Source organism: Lagenorhynchus albirostris, chromosome 2, assembly GCF_949774975.1.
Source record: "Lagenorhynchus albirostris chromosome 2, mLagAlb1.1, whole genome shotgun sequence".
In the NCBI taxonomy this organism is placed as follows: Eukaryota; Metazoa; Chordata; class Mammalia; order Artiodactyla; family Delphinidae; genus Lagenorhynchus; species Lagenorhynchus albirostris.
This window is the reverse complement of record NC_083096.1, coordinates 5,495,758-5,511,775: the sequence shown is the minus strand read 5'-3', so window position 1 is coordinate 5,511,775 and position 16,018 is coordinate 5,495,758. Positions and strand designations below refer to the sequence as shown.

The window sequence follows — 16,018 nt, the reverse complement described above, 5'->3', positions numbered from 1 at the left end:
GAATCCAGGGGGCACAAATACATTAGATGAGAAATACAATGGAGGGAAATATGAGTGATACAGCAGGAAGGGTATGAGGCTGTGCTCATTTTAATGACATTTTGTGCTGTACTAAGAACAAATAACATCCACTTTTACATTTTTATATGCTTGATTATTCTTAATGGATAGTTATTTCTATATTGTACACATATCTTTTTTCTTTTCAGAAATAACATGTGATCCTCCTTATATTCCAAATGGTATTTACACACCTCAATTAGCCAAATACAGAGGTGAATATAAAATCACTTATGAGTGTAAAAGTGGCTTTGCTCCTGCGATCCAGGGAAATGTTGCAACATGCACCAGCCAGGGCTGGTCACCTGCTCCAAGATGTTCCTGTAAGTTTCACTCACATCTTGACCTACTTCTTAATTCTGAAGTTTCTTTCTCTTAAACACACAAAAATGGGGACAGAATAAATCCAAGTATTTGCCCTACTTTGTTTGCAAAGTAGAGGTTTTAGAGGCATTCTTCGCTTTTCAAAGTAGACAGTTCTAAGGAGGAATAAAAACATTTTTGTAAACTAAAAACTCTTTAACTTTTTTGCTACTCAAAGTTAAATATATGTCTGTGTGTATGAATATATAATTCTCAAATATAATTCTAATATCTGAACTAAAACATTGAGTAAGACTTACATCACCTAACACCTAGTATATTAGTTATCTAGTGCTGTGTAAAAATATTCTCCCAAAACATATGGGCTTAAAACAACACACCTTTATATTCTTAGAGCTCCTATGGGTCAGGAATTAGGAAGTGGCTTAGTTGGCTAGCTCTGAATCACACTTCTTGGGTTGCAGTCGGGGTGCTGGCCTGGGCTGCAAGTCACCTGATGGCTCATTTGCTTCCTAGGCTCTCTCACCTGGCTTTGGGCGGGAAGCCTCAATACCTTACCACATGGGCATCTCCGCAGATTGCTTGAGAGGAAGCTATCTTTCCCCAGAGCTAGTGATCCCAGAGAGAGCAGGAAGTTTCCATACCATTTATGACCTGGTCACACACTGTCACCGTCACTTCAGCCATATGTATTCTTTAGAAGTGAGTCACTAAGTCCAGCACATTCAAGTGTGGGGAATTAGGCTCTAATTTTGGGAGGGAGGAATGTACAAGACATTGTGGAATTTTCTAAAACTATCACATTTAGAAAAATGTCACTCAACTGAACAGAGTATTTTATTTCTAGGGATGCTTCCTTTACCTTTTTTCAAGTGTTTTCTGTCTCTACAATCATATTCTTTTTCTTTATACATCACAGTTTATTGTAAAGATGCACTACAGTTAAACTCGATCTTGCATGAAAGAAAAATGTAATGATACAAATAATAGATCAGTGACCTCAATATTAATTCCAGGCATAAGTCCAAAATGATTTTTCAAAGTATGAGTCCCTTAAAAAGGAAGCTATTATCAGTATGAAACAGATTTCAATGTGCATAAGAAATATAAGAGAAATATTTAATCATGTTAAAGTTTGGTTTAGGAATATGGCAGATGAGCCTGACTGTACCTCAACAAGTTTATCCCACAAGGGAACTTCCGAAGTTCTTGCGGACAAGATGGGGAAATTGACCAATTAGATGGTTTATCAGATACTCATAATTTCATTAAATAAGCCTATCTGATTATCAGATTCAGGACTGTGTTCTCAGGCCTGCTCCATTCCTCTAGTTTAATGGTGTAGAGGAGATGCAGTACAAATTCACCGCTGGAATGATACAGGGGTGCTGAAAGAGAATCTGCATTAGGACAGATTCATCACTCAGAAAGACTCCCATGTGTGAGGTTGGATCTAATAACATGAAATTTAACAGTGATAACTGTAAGATCCTGGGTTTGGGCCATAGGAGTCAGCTGCACAAGTACAGAAAGACTAGAAACACTTTTAAAAATTAAAAGTGAATATTAAATATTAAATTAAATTAATATTAAAAAAGTGAATATTTTAATCAGTTTTGAGATCAGTCTGAGCCAACACTGTGATGGCACAGCCAAAGCTGCTCATGAGACCAGAGCTCGTGTTGGTAGAAGTGTGAGAGGGTAGTGAGGCTGTTGTAAGTCCTGCCAATGTTAGTGCTGATCTGAGCACAGTGGAATAGTACACGTGCTTCAGGAAATGATCTGGTTAGAGAGATACAAACACATTCACATGTGACCGAATGAAAGACAAGAATAGGAACAGGGCTCGGGCCAGTGATAGTAATAATACTTACTTTCAATTATGCCCTCTGTGTGTACCTTTTAGAAACGAATCTCAATGGATTATTTAACTGTATTCCTATTGTATGAAGAAACATAATGAAGTGGATAAACATACTAGTTCTGAAATCAGATCATCAGGATTCAAATCTCTGCTCTACAATTTAATGGCAAAGTTAATTGAGTTCTTTAATATTTGGTTCTTGCAAATACAAAGACCCAAGCTTGCCCAATGTAGAATTATTGTTAAATATACATATCTTGACATAACATGATGGAATTTGTAAAATCCATGGATGAGGGGAAAATCTTCTAAATCTCCAAAAAGTAGTGTGAAAAAAACTAGTCTGTTACTTAAAAAGAATGAGAGTAAATAAGCATTTCAATCTTAAAAGAGTGGGAAGCTTCACAAAAGTGGGGGAAATCTATCAATGATGAAAGATACAGACTATAGGACAAGAATCTATACCAAGAGAAGGTATTATTCCCAAGTCTTTGTAAAGAAAGACATTAGGATATGCAAAGATTCAAAGTTTTTAATTCACATAGCAAGTCTGTAAAAACAGCTTGAGAGATTTCTGTAATCATACAAAAAAGAAAACGGATCATTGATCTTAAGGAAGATATAAATGGTAATGAATATTGTGTGTGCATGTTGTACATTTCTTTAATGTGTTGCATATGTGTTCTTTTAATATCATATTTCATGATGTAAAATAAATACTAGTGTAGTATTAAAAGTATTAGATTATCTCCAAACCATCCAATAAAAAGGGTAAATTTTTCTGAAAAATATTATATATAAAACTATTATAAACAACATAACACTTAAGAATACATGTGAAAATCACTCAATATATAAGAATAACAATAAATGTAATTATATTATACCTCATTTAAAATATTTATAAGAAACAGTGAAAAAACATCATTCTCCAATTAAAATTAGAAATAAGCATTCAAGTGTTTCCCTTAATCGTAACCATTTGGATATTAAGAATTATTCATTCATTGTTCATTTCTCTGATTAGATAAAGAAGGGAAAATATGCCTTAATGTCTAGTTTGAGAGTTAAGTAAGAATGTTTTTTTTCTGTGTAATGTGATCAATGGATCAATGGATCAACTGTTGTGCTTCTCTACACTTATCACACATTTCCAATAAATAGAAAAGTAAACTAATGAGTGTTAATCTAAAAACAAAAACTGTTTTCCTACATTGACTTGGTCTGAGAATAAAAGCCAGGATCCTGATTTTTGATGAGAATGAAAGAGAAAGAAAAAGAAGACAGATGAGCTGCATGATAAAATTTGTACTTTCATCTCTCGATTAAGATGCTAATTTAGTCAACCAAGGCTAGGACTTATGTACTTAAGGATAATTAAATCAATAGCTCTGTATAGTTTTCTACCAAGAGAGCTCACATATAAATTTTATGTAATATGACCCACAAGACATAACTTGATCTTCATTAGCAAGGACCTCCTTACATACCTCAGTCATCTGAGTTTTCTATAACTTTTCTTTTCCTAGAAACTCTAATGCAATGAGGGTAATTAAGCTAATAGGAGTATAATTCATAGATGAAACATCTGATCTCTAATTTGATTGCTTACTAAGGTAAAACATTATTCATACCGTTTTTTTTTTATTCCAAGTTAAACCTTGCGATTTTCCAGTAATAAAACATGGAAGCATTTATGAACATAGGGGATACTTTCCAGTAAGATTAGGTCGTTGGATCCACTTTGACTGTGATCAGTATTTTGTGCCACAAGATCGCCGGCCTTACCTTACATGCACACGAAATGGATGGTCTCCAGAAGTACCGTGCCTCAGTAAGTAAACCTCTTAATTTTATGTGTATAAATCTTCCAAAGAGTGGAGAAACAATAGTACATAAGTGAGTACAATTAAGTCTTACACGACAAAAATAAGGCCAAGGGTCAAGTTCTGTGAGCAAAAAGACCCAAATAAGCCTTCTTTTTATGAGGAGCTCTCCATGGAAATCACATGAGAAATATAGAGACTTCATAAGAATATCTGCATCATTTACACATATTGTAATTATAAAAACTAAAGATAAATAACATGGTATATTGATTTTTTTTTCTTTTTTAACAAACACTTGGTAGTAGCTTTCATTTTCATTAAGTTATTTGTTCTTTTTGAATACTAATGCATTGTCAGGTAAATACCATAAAGTTAATTTTTAATGTGCTATTTTACCAAATATATGTTATTTTTTTTCTTTTCTCTTGTCTTTATGATCCTTAGGACAATGTATTTTCAATTACTTGCACAATGGACATTACCCATATTACGAAGAAAAAGTGTTACAAGGTAAAACTGTGAGAGTTCACTGCTATGATGGCTACAGTCTTCAGAATAACCAGAACACAATGACCTGTACAGAGAATGGCTGGTCTCCTCCTCCCAGATGCATCCGTGTCAGTGAGTAAACTGGTCCAAGATCCCAGTATATTTATAATTTTCTAAGACTCCGCTATATTATCCACTGCAAAGTGTTTTTATCAACTTTTTCTTGTTTTGCCAAAGGACTTATTTAGTTTTATTTTTTACAAGTGTGTGTGAGTGTATGTACAGACTTCTTGATAAGTATATAACAAAATAAATGTGCCTATTGATAGACATCAGTCAAGAATACAGGGGGAAAAAAAAAACACAAAGAAGAAACCTATAATAACAGAGAGATGTCAGCAAGGTGGCCGAATAGGAGTTTTACTGTCTCTCCTGATACAAACTTTGACAATCATGAATCGATAAGAATATCTTTGTGGGATTCTAGGAGTCTAGCAGAGAAATTATAGCACACTGTTGGAGCACAGAGATTCAAGACTGAATGCATCAAAGAAGGTTAGAGGAACAGTTTCACTTTACCTGTGTCACCTCTCCCCTAAAGTAGCACAGCTTAGTGCCCAGAGAGACCCCCTCAGCACAGGATTTCACCTGTGGGGGAAAACAAGAGCATGTGAGTAAGGGCCAGCTTCCTCAACTTGCAATACTGATCAAAAGGCCCACTTCTCTTTCACCCCGTCCAGAATAATGGGGTAATCTGCATGACTGAGGGGTGGGGAGAGGCCAGGAGTACAGCATCCAGGGCTAGAATTCATCAAGAGACAAGGATCCTACTGACCATTTTGTAGACACCACCAGCTGGCTGAGGTAGAGGTGAAGAAGTTCAAGAAGATGACAGAGGGCCTGGGGCCCAGCATCATCAGGGACCTCGCTGTGGCAGGACTGGAGATGCAGGTAAAACTGCTCCAGAGCCTGGGCCTAAAATCAACCCTCATCACCGATGGCTCCACTCCCATCAACCTCTTCAACAAAGCTTTGGGTCTTCTGGGGCTCAGGTCTGAGGCCCAGCCCCCAGACAAGAAGGCAGCCTCGGGGCCCAGAGCCCAAAAGGGCTTGCTTCTCCCCTCCACTGCTGGCTCTCTAACTCTTAGAAGCAACATGTCATGCCTTAGCCCCCTACTGCACTGACAAATAAAATTGACACTTCTGGGCATTTAAAAAAAAAGGAAGCCCACCCTCTAACCATTGCAGACACCTAGTTTGTGAATCCTTCTCACCCATGGGCACCCTCAACACATCCACATCCCCCTGCCCCATGGCCAGCTCCCTGTGTATGTCCCCAAGGTGGCGATGCAAACTTTTGCAGATGACTAGTGAGACATCTAGAAGCCAGCCTGACCCTGTGGGATTGTGAGAAAATACACAAACATGAGCATTTGTCATTGCCCCAGGGAAAGCAACCAGGAAGCTGTCAGCACACAGACTGGCTTTGCCAGATAGAGGGAAGCATACAATCTTCAAAATTCTCTCCCACAGGGATCAAGATGTGTGGAACTGGTGTGTCCTTAAAAAAGGTCTGGAAAAGCCTGTAGCAGTGTGACAGAATGTATTTTCCTCCCCGGTCAGTCTGTAAAGACTGGAAGAAGCAATTGCTTCTTTAAGTGTGAAGACAGCAACAGGCGACTTCAAGAAACAAAAAAATCAAAGGACTACAATACAGACAAAGGAGCATATTAGTTTTCTGTTAACTGACCTCAAATAATGGATATGTACAATTTATCTGATAGATGCTTCAATATAGTTACTTTAAAGAACTTCACTGAGATGCAAGAAAACACAGGCAATTCAAAGAAGTCAGATAAACAATAATTGAACAAAACAAGAAGTTTAACAGCGAGATAGAAAACATAAAAAAAAAACAGTAATTCTGAAAGTGAAGAATACAATGAATGAAGTGATAAATACAATGGAGAGCATCAACCACAAACTATCAAGCAGAAAAAAAACCTCATTTGAAAGTATCCTGTCAGAGTGAAGAAAGCCTACAGGAATGATTGGAGACCATCAAGAGAAACATTGTAGAGATTATGGGCGTCCCAGGAGAAGAATGGGAGAAAGAGCAGAATGTTTATCTAAAGAAATAATGGCTGGGAAGACATGGACATTCAAGATCATGCATTTCATAAGTCCCCAAACAGATTCAAACAAGAGGTATTCTATATACAAGACACATTGTAAAAAACTGTCTAAAATCAAAGGCAAAGAGAATTTTTGAAGCTGAGAGAAAAACCTCCACAAACAAAAGGGATTCCCCATAAAGATATAAGCAGGTTAATAAAACTGCAGAAACACTGCACACCAGGAGAGAGAGGGATGAAATATTCAAATTACTGAAAGAAAAAGACCTGCAACTGAAGAATTATTTGCCTGGAAAAGCAGTCTTGTAGCAATGAACAGAATATAAAGACTTTCCCAGACGAATAAAAACTGAAGGAATTCATTAGTACTAGATCTGTCTTACAAGAAATGCTGAAAGGAGTTCTTCAAGCTGAAAGAAAAGGATATTAATTAGTAATGTGAACCCATGAAAATATACAACACATACAAAATAATGTAAATTGTGATATCAAAAACAAAATAGGTGGGGAGGAAAGTGAAAGGGTAAAGTGTGTATGCAATCAAAGTGAATTTGTTGTCAGTTACAAATAGACTGTTAAACCTATAAGATATTTTGTGTAAGCCTTGTGGTAACCACAAAACAAAACCTATTTTAGATACACAAAAGATAAAGGAATCAAAGTGTACCACTACAGAAAATCATGAATTCTCATGAATTCTCTAAGAAAGGGTGCAAGAGAAAGACCAAGGAACAATATTTACTATATGGTGGCCAGAAAACAGTTAATGAGATTGTATTAGTAAGTCCTTACCTATCAATAATAACATTAAAAGTAAATGCATTCTATTCTCCAATCAAAAGGCATAGAGAGTGCATTAAAAAAAAAAGGGAGAACAAACAGAAGATCCAACTATAAACTACCTAGAGGTAAAACTAAACTGAAACTCACTTCAGCATTTAGGACACCCAAAGGCTAAAGTGAATGAAAAGACAATATTCCATGCAAATGGACATCAAAAAAGAGCAGGGATAGCAATAGTTATTTCAGAAAAATAGACTTTTAGTCAAAACTGTAAACAAGAGACAAGGAGGGATCAAATCAAGAGGATTTAACAACTGTAAATATATATGTATCCAGCATGGGAGCACCTAAGTACATTAAGCAAATTCTAACAGATCTAAACAGAGAAATAGCAGTATAATAATAGTAGGGGAGTTCAATACTCTACTTTCAAAAATGGGTAGATCGTTCACCCAGAAAATCAATAAAGAGCAATTCGACTGGAACCAAACTTAAACAAATGTACCTAACAGACATATCAGAACATTCCATTCAACAGCAGAATATATATTCATCCTAAGCATACAAAGAACATTCTCCAGGAGAGATAACATGCTAGGTCACAAAACAAGCCTTAAAAACCTTAAGGTGATTGCAAGTATACCAAACATTTTTTGGACCACAATTGTATGAAACTAAACAATCAGTAACAGGAAGAAAAGTAGAAAACTGACAGTATGTGGAAACAAAACATTTCTCAACAATGGGTCAAAATAGATATCAGGGAGAAATAAAAATAAATTCTAAAGGAAATGAAAATTTAAGCACAACAAAAGCAGTCCTATGAGGAGAATTTATAGTGATAAAATCATACATTAAGAAAAAAGGAAGATCTGCAAAAAACAAGCCAATTTTATACTCAAAGAAAAAGAACAAACTAAGCATGAAGTTAGCAGAAAGAAGGAAATAACAAAGATCAGAACAGAAATATATGAAATAGAGGCCAGAAAATACAACAGAAAAGATCACAACATACCTGCTTTTGCAAAAAGATAAACAAAATGAACAAACCTAAAGCTAGATTAAGGGAAAAAAAGAGATAAAACTCATATAAGTTAAATCAGAAATGAAAGATGAGAAATTACAATTGATGCCACAGCAATGCCAAGGATCATAAAAGACAACTATGAACTATCATATGCCAACAAATTGGATAACCTAGAAGAAATGGATAAGTTCCTAGAAACTTATAATTCAACAATACTAACTCATTTAACAATAGAAAATCTGAACAGAATAAAATTAGAAATAAAATTGAATCAGAAATTTAAAATCTTCCAATGAAGTAAAGCTCAGGACCAGATGATCTTATTGGTAAATTATACCAAGGATTTAAATAAATGCCAAACCTTCTCAAACCATTCAACAAAACCCAATGGCATATTTTACATAAGTAAAATAAATAATCCTAAAATTCATATGGAAACACAAAATACCCCCTTTTCTTGAGAAAGAACAACAAAGCTGGAGGCATTACACTTCCTGATTTCAAACTATAGTTTGAGAGCAATAGTAATCAAAATAGTATGATTCTGGCATAAATAATAGACACATAGCCAATGGAATAGAATTGAAACCCAGAAATAAGCCCATGTGTCACCTAATATTTAACAAGGCAATCAAAAATACACAATGGGGGCTTCCCTGGTGGCGCAGTGGTTGAGAGTCCGCCTGCCGATGCAGGGGACACGGGTTCGTACCCCATTCCGGGAAGATCCCACATGCCGCGGAGCGGCTGGGCTTGTGAGCCATGGCCACTGAGCCTGCGCGTCCAGAGCCTGTGCTCCGCAATGGGAGCAACGGGAGAGGCCACAACAGTGAGAGGCCCGCGTACCGTAAAAAACAAAAACAAAAAACAAACAAACAAACAAAAAAATACACAATGGGGAAATGATGGTGTCTTTAGTAAATGGTGCTGGGAAAACTGGATATGTACAAATAAGAATGAAATTGGACCCCTATATGAAAACACCAACAAAAATTAACTCTAAATGAATTAGAGACTTAAATATAAGCCCTGAAACCATAAATGTCATAAAAGAAAACTTGGGGAACTAGTTTCTTGACATTGGTTTGGGCAATGATATTTTTTGATATGTCACCAAAAGCACAAGTAACAAAAACAAAATTTAAGTGGGACTGTATTAAACTAAAATTTCTGTTCAGCAAATCAACAAATGAAAAGGTAAACTATGGAACTGAAAACCATATATCTAATAAGAGGGTAATATTTTTAAAAAAGGACTTTTACAACTCAATAGCAGAAAAATCAAATAATCTGATTTAAAAATGAGCAAAGGATCTGAGTGGACATTTTTCTGAAGAATACACGCAAATGGCCAACAAATACATGAGTAGATAGTAAAACAATTACTAATCTTCAGGGAAATACAAATCAAAACCACAATGAGTTATTACCTCACACCTTTTAGAATGTCTTTTATCAAAAAATATAAGTGTTGGTCTTCCCTGGTGGCGCAGTGGTTGAGAGTCTGCCTGGTGATGCAGGGGACGCGAGTTCGTGCCCCGGTCCAGGAAGATCCCACATGCCTCAGAGCAGCTGGGCCCGTGAGCCATGGCCGCTGAGCCTGCGTGTCCGGAGCCTGTGCTCCGCGACGGGAGAGGCCACAACACTGAGAGGGCCGCGTACCGCAAAAAAAAAAAAAAAGTATATATATATATATATATATATATATATATATATATAGAAGTGTTGGCAAGGATGTGGAGAAAAGGGAATCCTTGTATACTTTGGTTGGAATTTAATTTGTTACAACTCTATGGAAATCAGTGTGGAATTTCCTCAAAAAAATTAATAGAACTTTCACATGACCCAGCAATCTCATTCCTAGGTATGTATCCAACAGAAATAAAATCAATATCTCAAAGACATATGTGCAGTCCCATGTTCATTTTAGCATTATTCACAGTATCCAAGCTTTGGAAACAACTTAGGGGTCAGCAAATAAATAAATAAATAAAAGAATAAATAAAGATGTGATCTATATATGTAAAATGGACTATTACTCAGCCACAAGAAAGAAAAGAAGTCCTGCCATTTGATACAACATGGACGAACATAGAGGACATTATGCTAAGTGAAATAAGAAAGAAAGAAAGAAGGAAGGAAGGGGGGAAAGAGAGAGAGAGAGAAAGAAAGGGAAAGAAAAGATTGAATTCATAGAAACAAAGAGAAGGAAGGAAGAAAAGGAAGGGAGAAAGGAAGGAAGGAAGGAAGGGAGAAAGAAAGAGAGAAAGAAGAAAGAGAGAAAGAGAAAGAAGAAAGAAAGAAAGAAAGAAAGGAAAGAAAGAAAGAAAGAAAAAGAAAGAAAGAAAGGAAAGAAAGGAAAGAAAGAAAGAGAGAAAGAAAGAATGAAAGAAAGAAAGAAAGAAAGAAAGAAAGAAAGAAAGAAAGAAAGAAAGAAAGAAAGAAAGAAAGAAAGAAAGAAAGAAAGAAAGAAAAGAAACAAAGGGTGGAATGGTAGTTACAAGGACATGAAGGTGAGGGAAATGGGGAGATGCTGGTCCAAAGGTGTAAGGTTTCATTTATAATATGAATAATTCTGGGGATGTACAGCTTGGTGATATAGTTAATAATACTATACTGTATGCTTGAAATTTGCTAAGAGAGTAGATTTACAGCATTCCAAGCACACATACAAAGAAAAGGTAATATGTGAGGTGATAGATGTGTTAATTAACCCTATTGTGATAAATGTATATGTATATCAAATCATCTCATTGTATACACTATACATATAAAGTTTTAATTGTTAACTATACATCAATTAAGCTGGGGGATACCTACAACATACACAAAAGATAAAAAGAAAGTAAAAAATTACAAAACAATCAAATAACAATGAAAGGTAGAAAGACATTGAAAAAGCAATTGCAGAGTAAGCTAGTTAACAAAATATCAATAGTAAGTGCTCACTTATAATGATTAATTTAAATTTAAATGGACTACACTCACCTATCAAAAGGAATAGAACACCTGAATGGTTAAAAAAACAAGACTTAATAATTTGCTGTCTATAAAAGGCTTATTTTAGAATTAAAGACACAGATGGGCTAAACATGAACATACGGAAAATGATATTCATGCAAATAAAAGCCAAAAGACAGCAGGAGGGGCTGTCAGAAAAAATTGACTTTTTGTCTAAACTGTTTCTTGCAACAAAGAAGGTTGTTATATAATAATAAAAGTGTCAAATCAACAGGAAAATGGATTATAAACATATAAACACCCACCATTAGAACTCCTAAATATATAAATCCAATATTCACAGGTCTGATTAGAAGAAATTGAGAGCAATACAATAATAGTAGGAGATTTTAATACTCCATTTTCAATATTGGATAGAATGTCCAGACAGAATTTTAATAAAGAAAAAGCAGACTTGAACAACACTGTAAACTAAATGAACCTAATAGATATGTACAAAACTTTCCACTCAACAACAGAAGAATACACATTCTTCCCAAGTCCACATGGAATAATCTCTAGAAGGATATGACCTGTTTGGTCACAAAACAAGTCCTGACAAATTTTAGAAGAGAGAAATCGTGCCAAGTATCTTTTTTAACCACATTGAAATAAAACAAGAATACAGTAACAGAAAAAAAGAAGAAAAGAGAAAATCTACAGATATGTGCAAACTAAACAACAAACTCTTGAACAACAGTTTGATCAGAGAGGAAATCATAAGGAATTTTTTAAAAATCTTAAGACAAATGAGAACAAAATAGGACATACGAACAATAACGAGATACTGTAAAAGCAGTACTGAGGGAAGTTTTTATTATAAATGCATACATTAAAACAAAAGAAAGATCTTATGTAAACAACCTAAATTTATACTTTAAAGCACTAGAAAAAGAACAAACTAAGACCAAAGTTAGAGAAAGGAGGAAATAATGAAGATAAGAACAGAAATAAATCAAATGAAGAATAATAAAAAAAAATCAACAAAATGAAAGGTTGGATTTTTGAAAAAATAAACAAAATTGATAAAAGCTTAGCTAGACTAAAAAAGGTAGACCACTCAAATTTATGACAAGTAAAATCAGAAATGAAAGAGGAGACATTATACAGGATGACTCAAGAATAAAGATAACCATAGGGACTAATGAACAAAAATATGCCAACAAATTTTATAACCTAGAAGAAATGGACAAATTCTGAGATACATATAACCTACCAAAACTGAGTCAAGAAAAATATATATAAAGTCTAAAATGTCCAACAACAAATAAGGAGATTGAAGCAAGTCTCCACCAAAAAAAAAACCTCCCGAAAGAGAAAATACTGGGAACAGATGGCTTCATGGGTGAATTCTTTGAAGCATTTAATAAGAATTGGTAACAATCCTACTAAAAACTCCTTAAAAATCAAAGAAAATTTACATTCCCACCAACAGTGTTCCCTTTTCTCCACACCCTCTCCAGCATTTATTGTTTGTAGATTTTTTGATGATGGCCATTCTGACTGGTGTGAGATGATATCTCATTGTAGTTTTGATTTGTATTTCTCTAATGATTAATGATGTTGAGCATTCTTTCATGTGTTTGTTGGCAATCTGTATATCTTCTTTGGAGAATGTCTATTTAGGTCTTCTGCCCATTTTTGGATTGGGTTGTTTGTTTTTTTGTTATTGAGCTGCATGAGCCGCTTGTAAATTTTGGAGATTAATCCTTTGTCAGTTGCTTCATTTGCAAATATTTCCCCCCATTCTGAGGGTTGTCTTTTGGTCTTGTTTATGGTTTCCTTTGCTGTGCAAAAGCTTTGCAGTTTCATTAGGTCCCATTTGTTTATTTTTGATTTTATTTCCATTTCTCTAGGAGGTGGGTCAAAAAGGATCTTGCTGTGATTTATGTCATAGAGTGTTCTGCCTATGTTTTCCTCTAAGAGTTTGATAGTTTCTGGCCTTACATTTAGGTCTTTAATCCATTTTGAGCTTATTTTTGTGTATGGTGTTAGGGAGTGTTCTAATCTCATACTTTACAATGGAATATTACTCAGCCCTAAAAAGAAACGAAATTGAGTTATTTGTAGTGAGGTGGATGGACCTAGAGTCTGTCATACAGAGTGAAGTTAAGTCAGAAAGAGAAAAACAAATACCGTATGCTAAAACATATATATGGAATCTAAGAAAAAAAAAAAAGGTCATGAAGAACCTAGGGGTAAGACAGGAATAAAGACACAGACCTACTAGAGAATGGACTTGAGGATATGGGGAGGGGGAAGGGTAAGCTGTGACAAAGTGAGAGAGTGGCATGGACATTATACACTACCAAATGTAAGGTAGATAGCTAGTGGGAAGCAGCCGCATAGCACAGGGAGATCAGCTCAGTGCTTTGTGACCACCTAGAGGGGTGGGATAGGGAGGGTGGGAGGGAGGGAGATGCAAGAGGGAAGAGATATGGGAACATATGTATATGTATAACTGATTCACTTTGTTATAAAGCAGAAACTAACACACCATTGTAAAGCAGTTATACTCCAATAAAGATGTTAAAAAAATAAACTTGGTTAGACTATGACTGTCCCAGATTAAAACAAAAAAAAAATCAAAGAAAAGAGAATACTTCCAAACTCATTTTATGAGCTCAGCATCAGTCTGATAGCAAAGCTAAAGATACCATAAGCAGAGAAAACTATAGGCTTATAGAAAACTATAAGCAGAGAAAACTCTAGATTAAAAAAAAAATCAAAGAAAAGAGAATACTTCCAAACTCATTTTGTGAGCCCAGCATCAGTCTGATAGCAAAGCTAAAGATACCATAAGCAGAGAAAACTATAGCTAAAGATACCATAAGCAGAGAAAACTATCTGAACACAGATGCAAAAAATTGTAGTACAATGATAAAAGAAATTAGACATAGATAAATGGAAACATATCCAGTGCTAGTGCATCAGAAGCTTGAGTGTTGTTAAAATATCCCTACTACCCAAAGTGATGGACAGATGCAATTCAGTCCCTACCAAAATCCCACTGGTGTTCTTTATAGAAATGGAAAAAAATCATAAAATTTGTATGGAACCACCAAAGGCCTGAATAGCCAAAGCAATCTTGAGCAAGAAAAAAAAGCTGAGGACATCATGCTTCCAGATTTCAAATATATTACAAAAATTACTGTAATCAAAATAGTATGCTACTGGCATAAAAACAAATATACTGTCCAATGGAAGAGAATACAAAGCCCAGAAATAAATCCATGCATTTATTAATAATACATAATTGAGACACAATCAACTTATCTATGACAAGGGTGCCTAGAATACACGACTGGGAAAGGATAGTCTCTTCAAATAGTTTTACTGAAACTGGATATCCACAGGCATAAGAAAAAAACTGGGACCTTATTTCACACCACATACAAAAATCGACTCAAAATATATTAAAGATTATATGTAAAGTCCCTTTATCATTATATAATGCCCTTCTTTGTCTTTTTGTTATAGACTTTGACTCTGGCTACCCCACCTTTCTTGGCATTTCCATTTGCAGGAAATATCTTTTTTCATCACCTCAATTTTAGTCTGTGTGTATCTTTTTTTTTTGCGGTACACGGGCCTCTCACTGCTGTGGCCTCTCCTGTGACGGAGCACAGGCTCCGGACGCGCAGGCTCAGCGGCCATGGCTCACGGGCCCAGCCACTCCGCGGCATGTGGGATCTTCCCGGACCGGGGCACGAACCCGTGTCCCCTGCATCGGCAGGTGAACTCTCAACCACTGCGCCACCAGGGAAGCCCTAGTCTGTGTGTATCTTTAGCAGGCAGCATATAATTGAGTCTTGTTTTTCTATCCAATCAGCCACCCTATGTCTTTTGATTGGAGCATTTAGTACATTGACATTTAGAGTGATTATTGTTAGGTACGTACATATTGCCATTTTCTTACATGTTTTTTCGTTGTTTTTGTAGTACTCTCTGTTTTGTTTTTTGGTTTTTTTTTTAATTTTTATTGGAGTATAGCGGATTTACAATGCTGTGTTAGTTTCAGGTGTACAGCAAAGTGAATCGATTATATATATACATATATATGTATGTATGTATATATATATCCATTCTTTTTCATATTCTTTTCCGTATATGTTATTACAGAATATTGAGTAGAGTTCCCTGGGCCATACAGTAGGTCCTTATTAGTTGTCTATTTTTATATATACTAGTGTGTATGTGTATACATTAACCCCAATCTCCTAATTTATCACTTCTCCCTGTATTTCCCCTTTGGTAACCATAAGTTTGATTTTGAGATCTGTGAGTCTGTTTCTGTTTTGTGAATAAGTTCATTTGTATCATTTTTTTAGATTCCGCATATAAGTGATATCATACAATATTTCTCTTTCTCTGTCTGACTTACTTCACTCAGTATAACAATCTCTAGGTCCATCCATGTTGCTGCAAATAGCATTATTTCGTTCTTTTTTATAGCTGAGTAATATTCATATATATATATAAAATACCATTATATATATATGGTGTA

The 16,018-nt window shown here is 35.3% G+C and overlaps 1 protein-coding gene across 1 annotated transcript in view; it reads left to right on the top strand.

Annotated features, from left to right (window-relative positions):
- The window catches only part of LOC132507504 (complement factor H-like), a 92,586-nt gene that overhangs the window by 21,674 nt on the left and 54,894 nt on the right, over positions 1 to 16,018 (top strand). Inside the window, exons 7-9 of the mRNA XM_060126943.1 lie at positions 210 to 383; positions 3,903 to 4,082; positions 4,522 to 4,698. Coding sequence (XP_059982926.1) covers positions 210 to 383; positions 3,903 to 4,082; positions 4,522 to 4,698 — 531 coding nt within the window. The remainder of the gene's footprint in view (positions 1 to 209; positions 384 to 3,902; positions 4,083 to 4,521; positions 4,699 to 16,018) is intronic.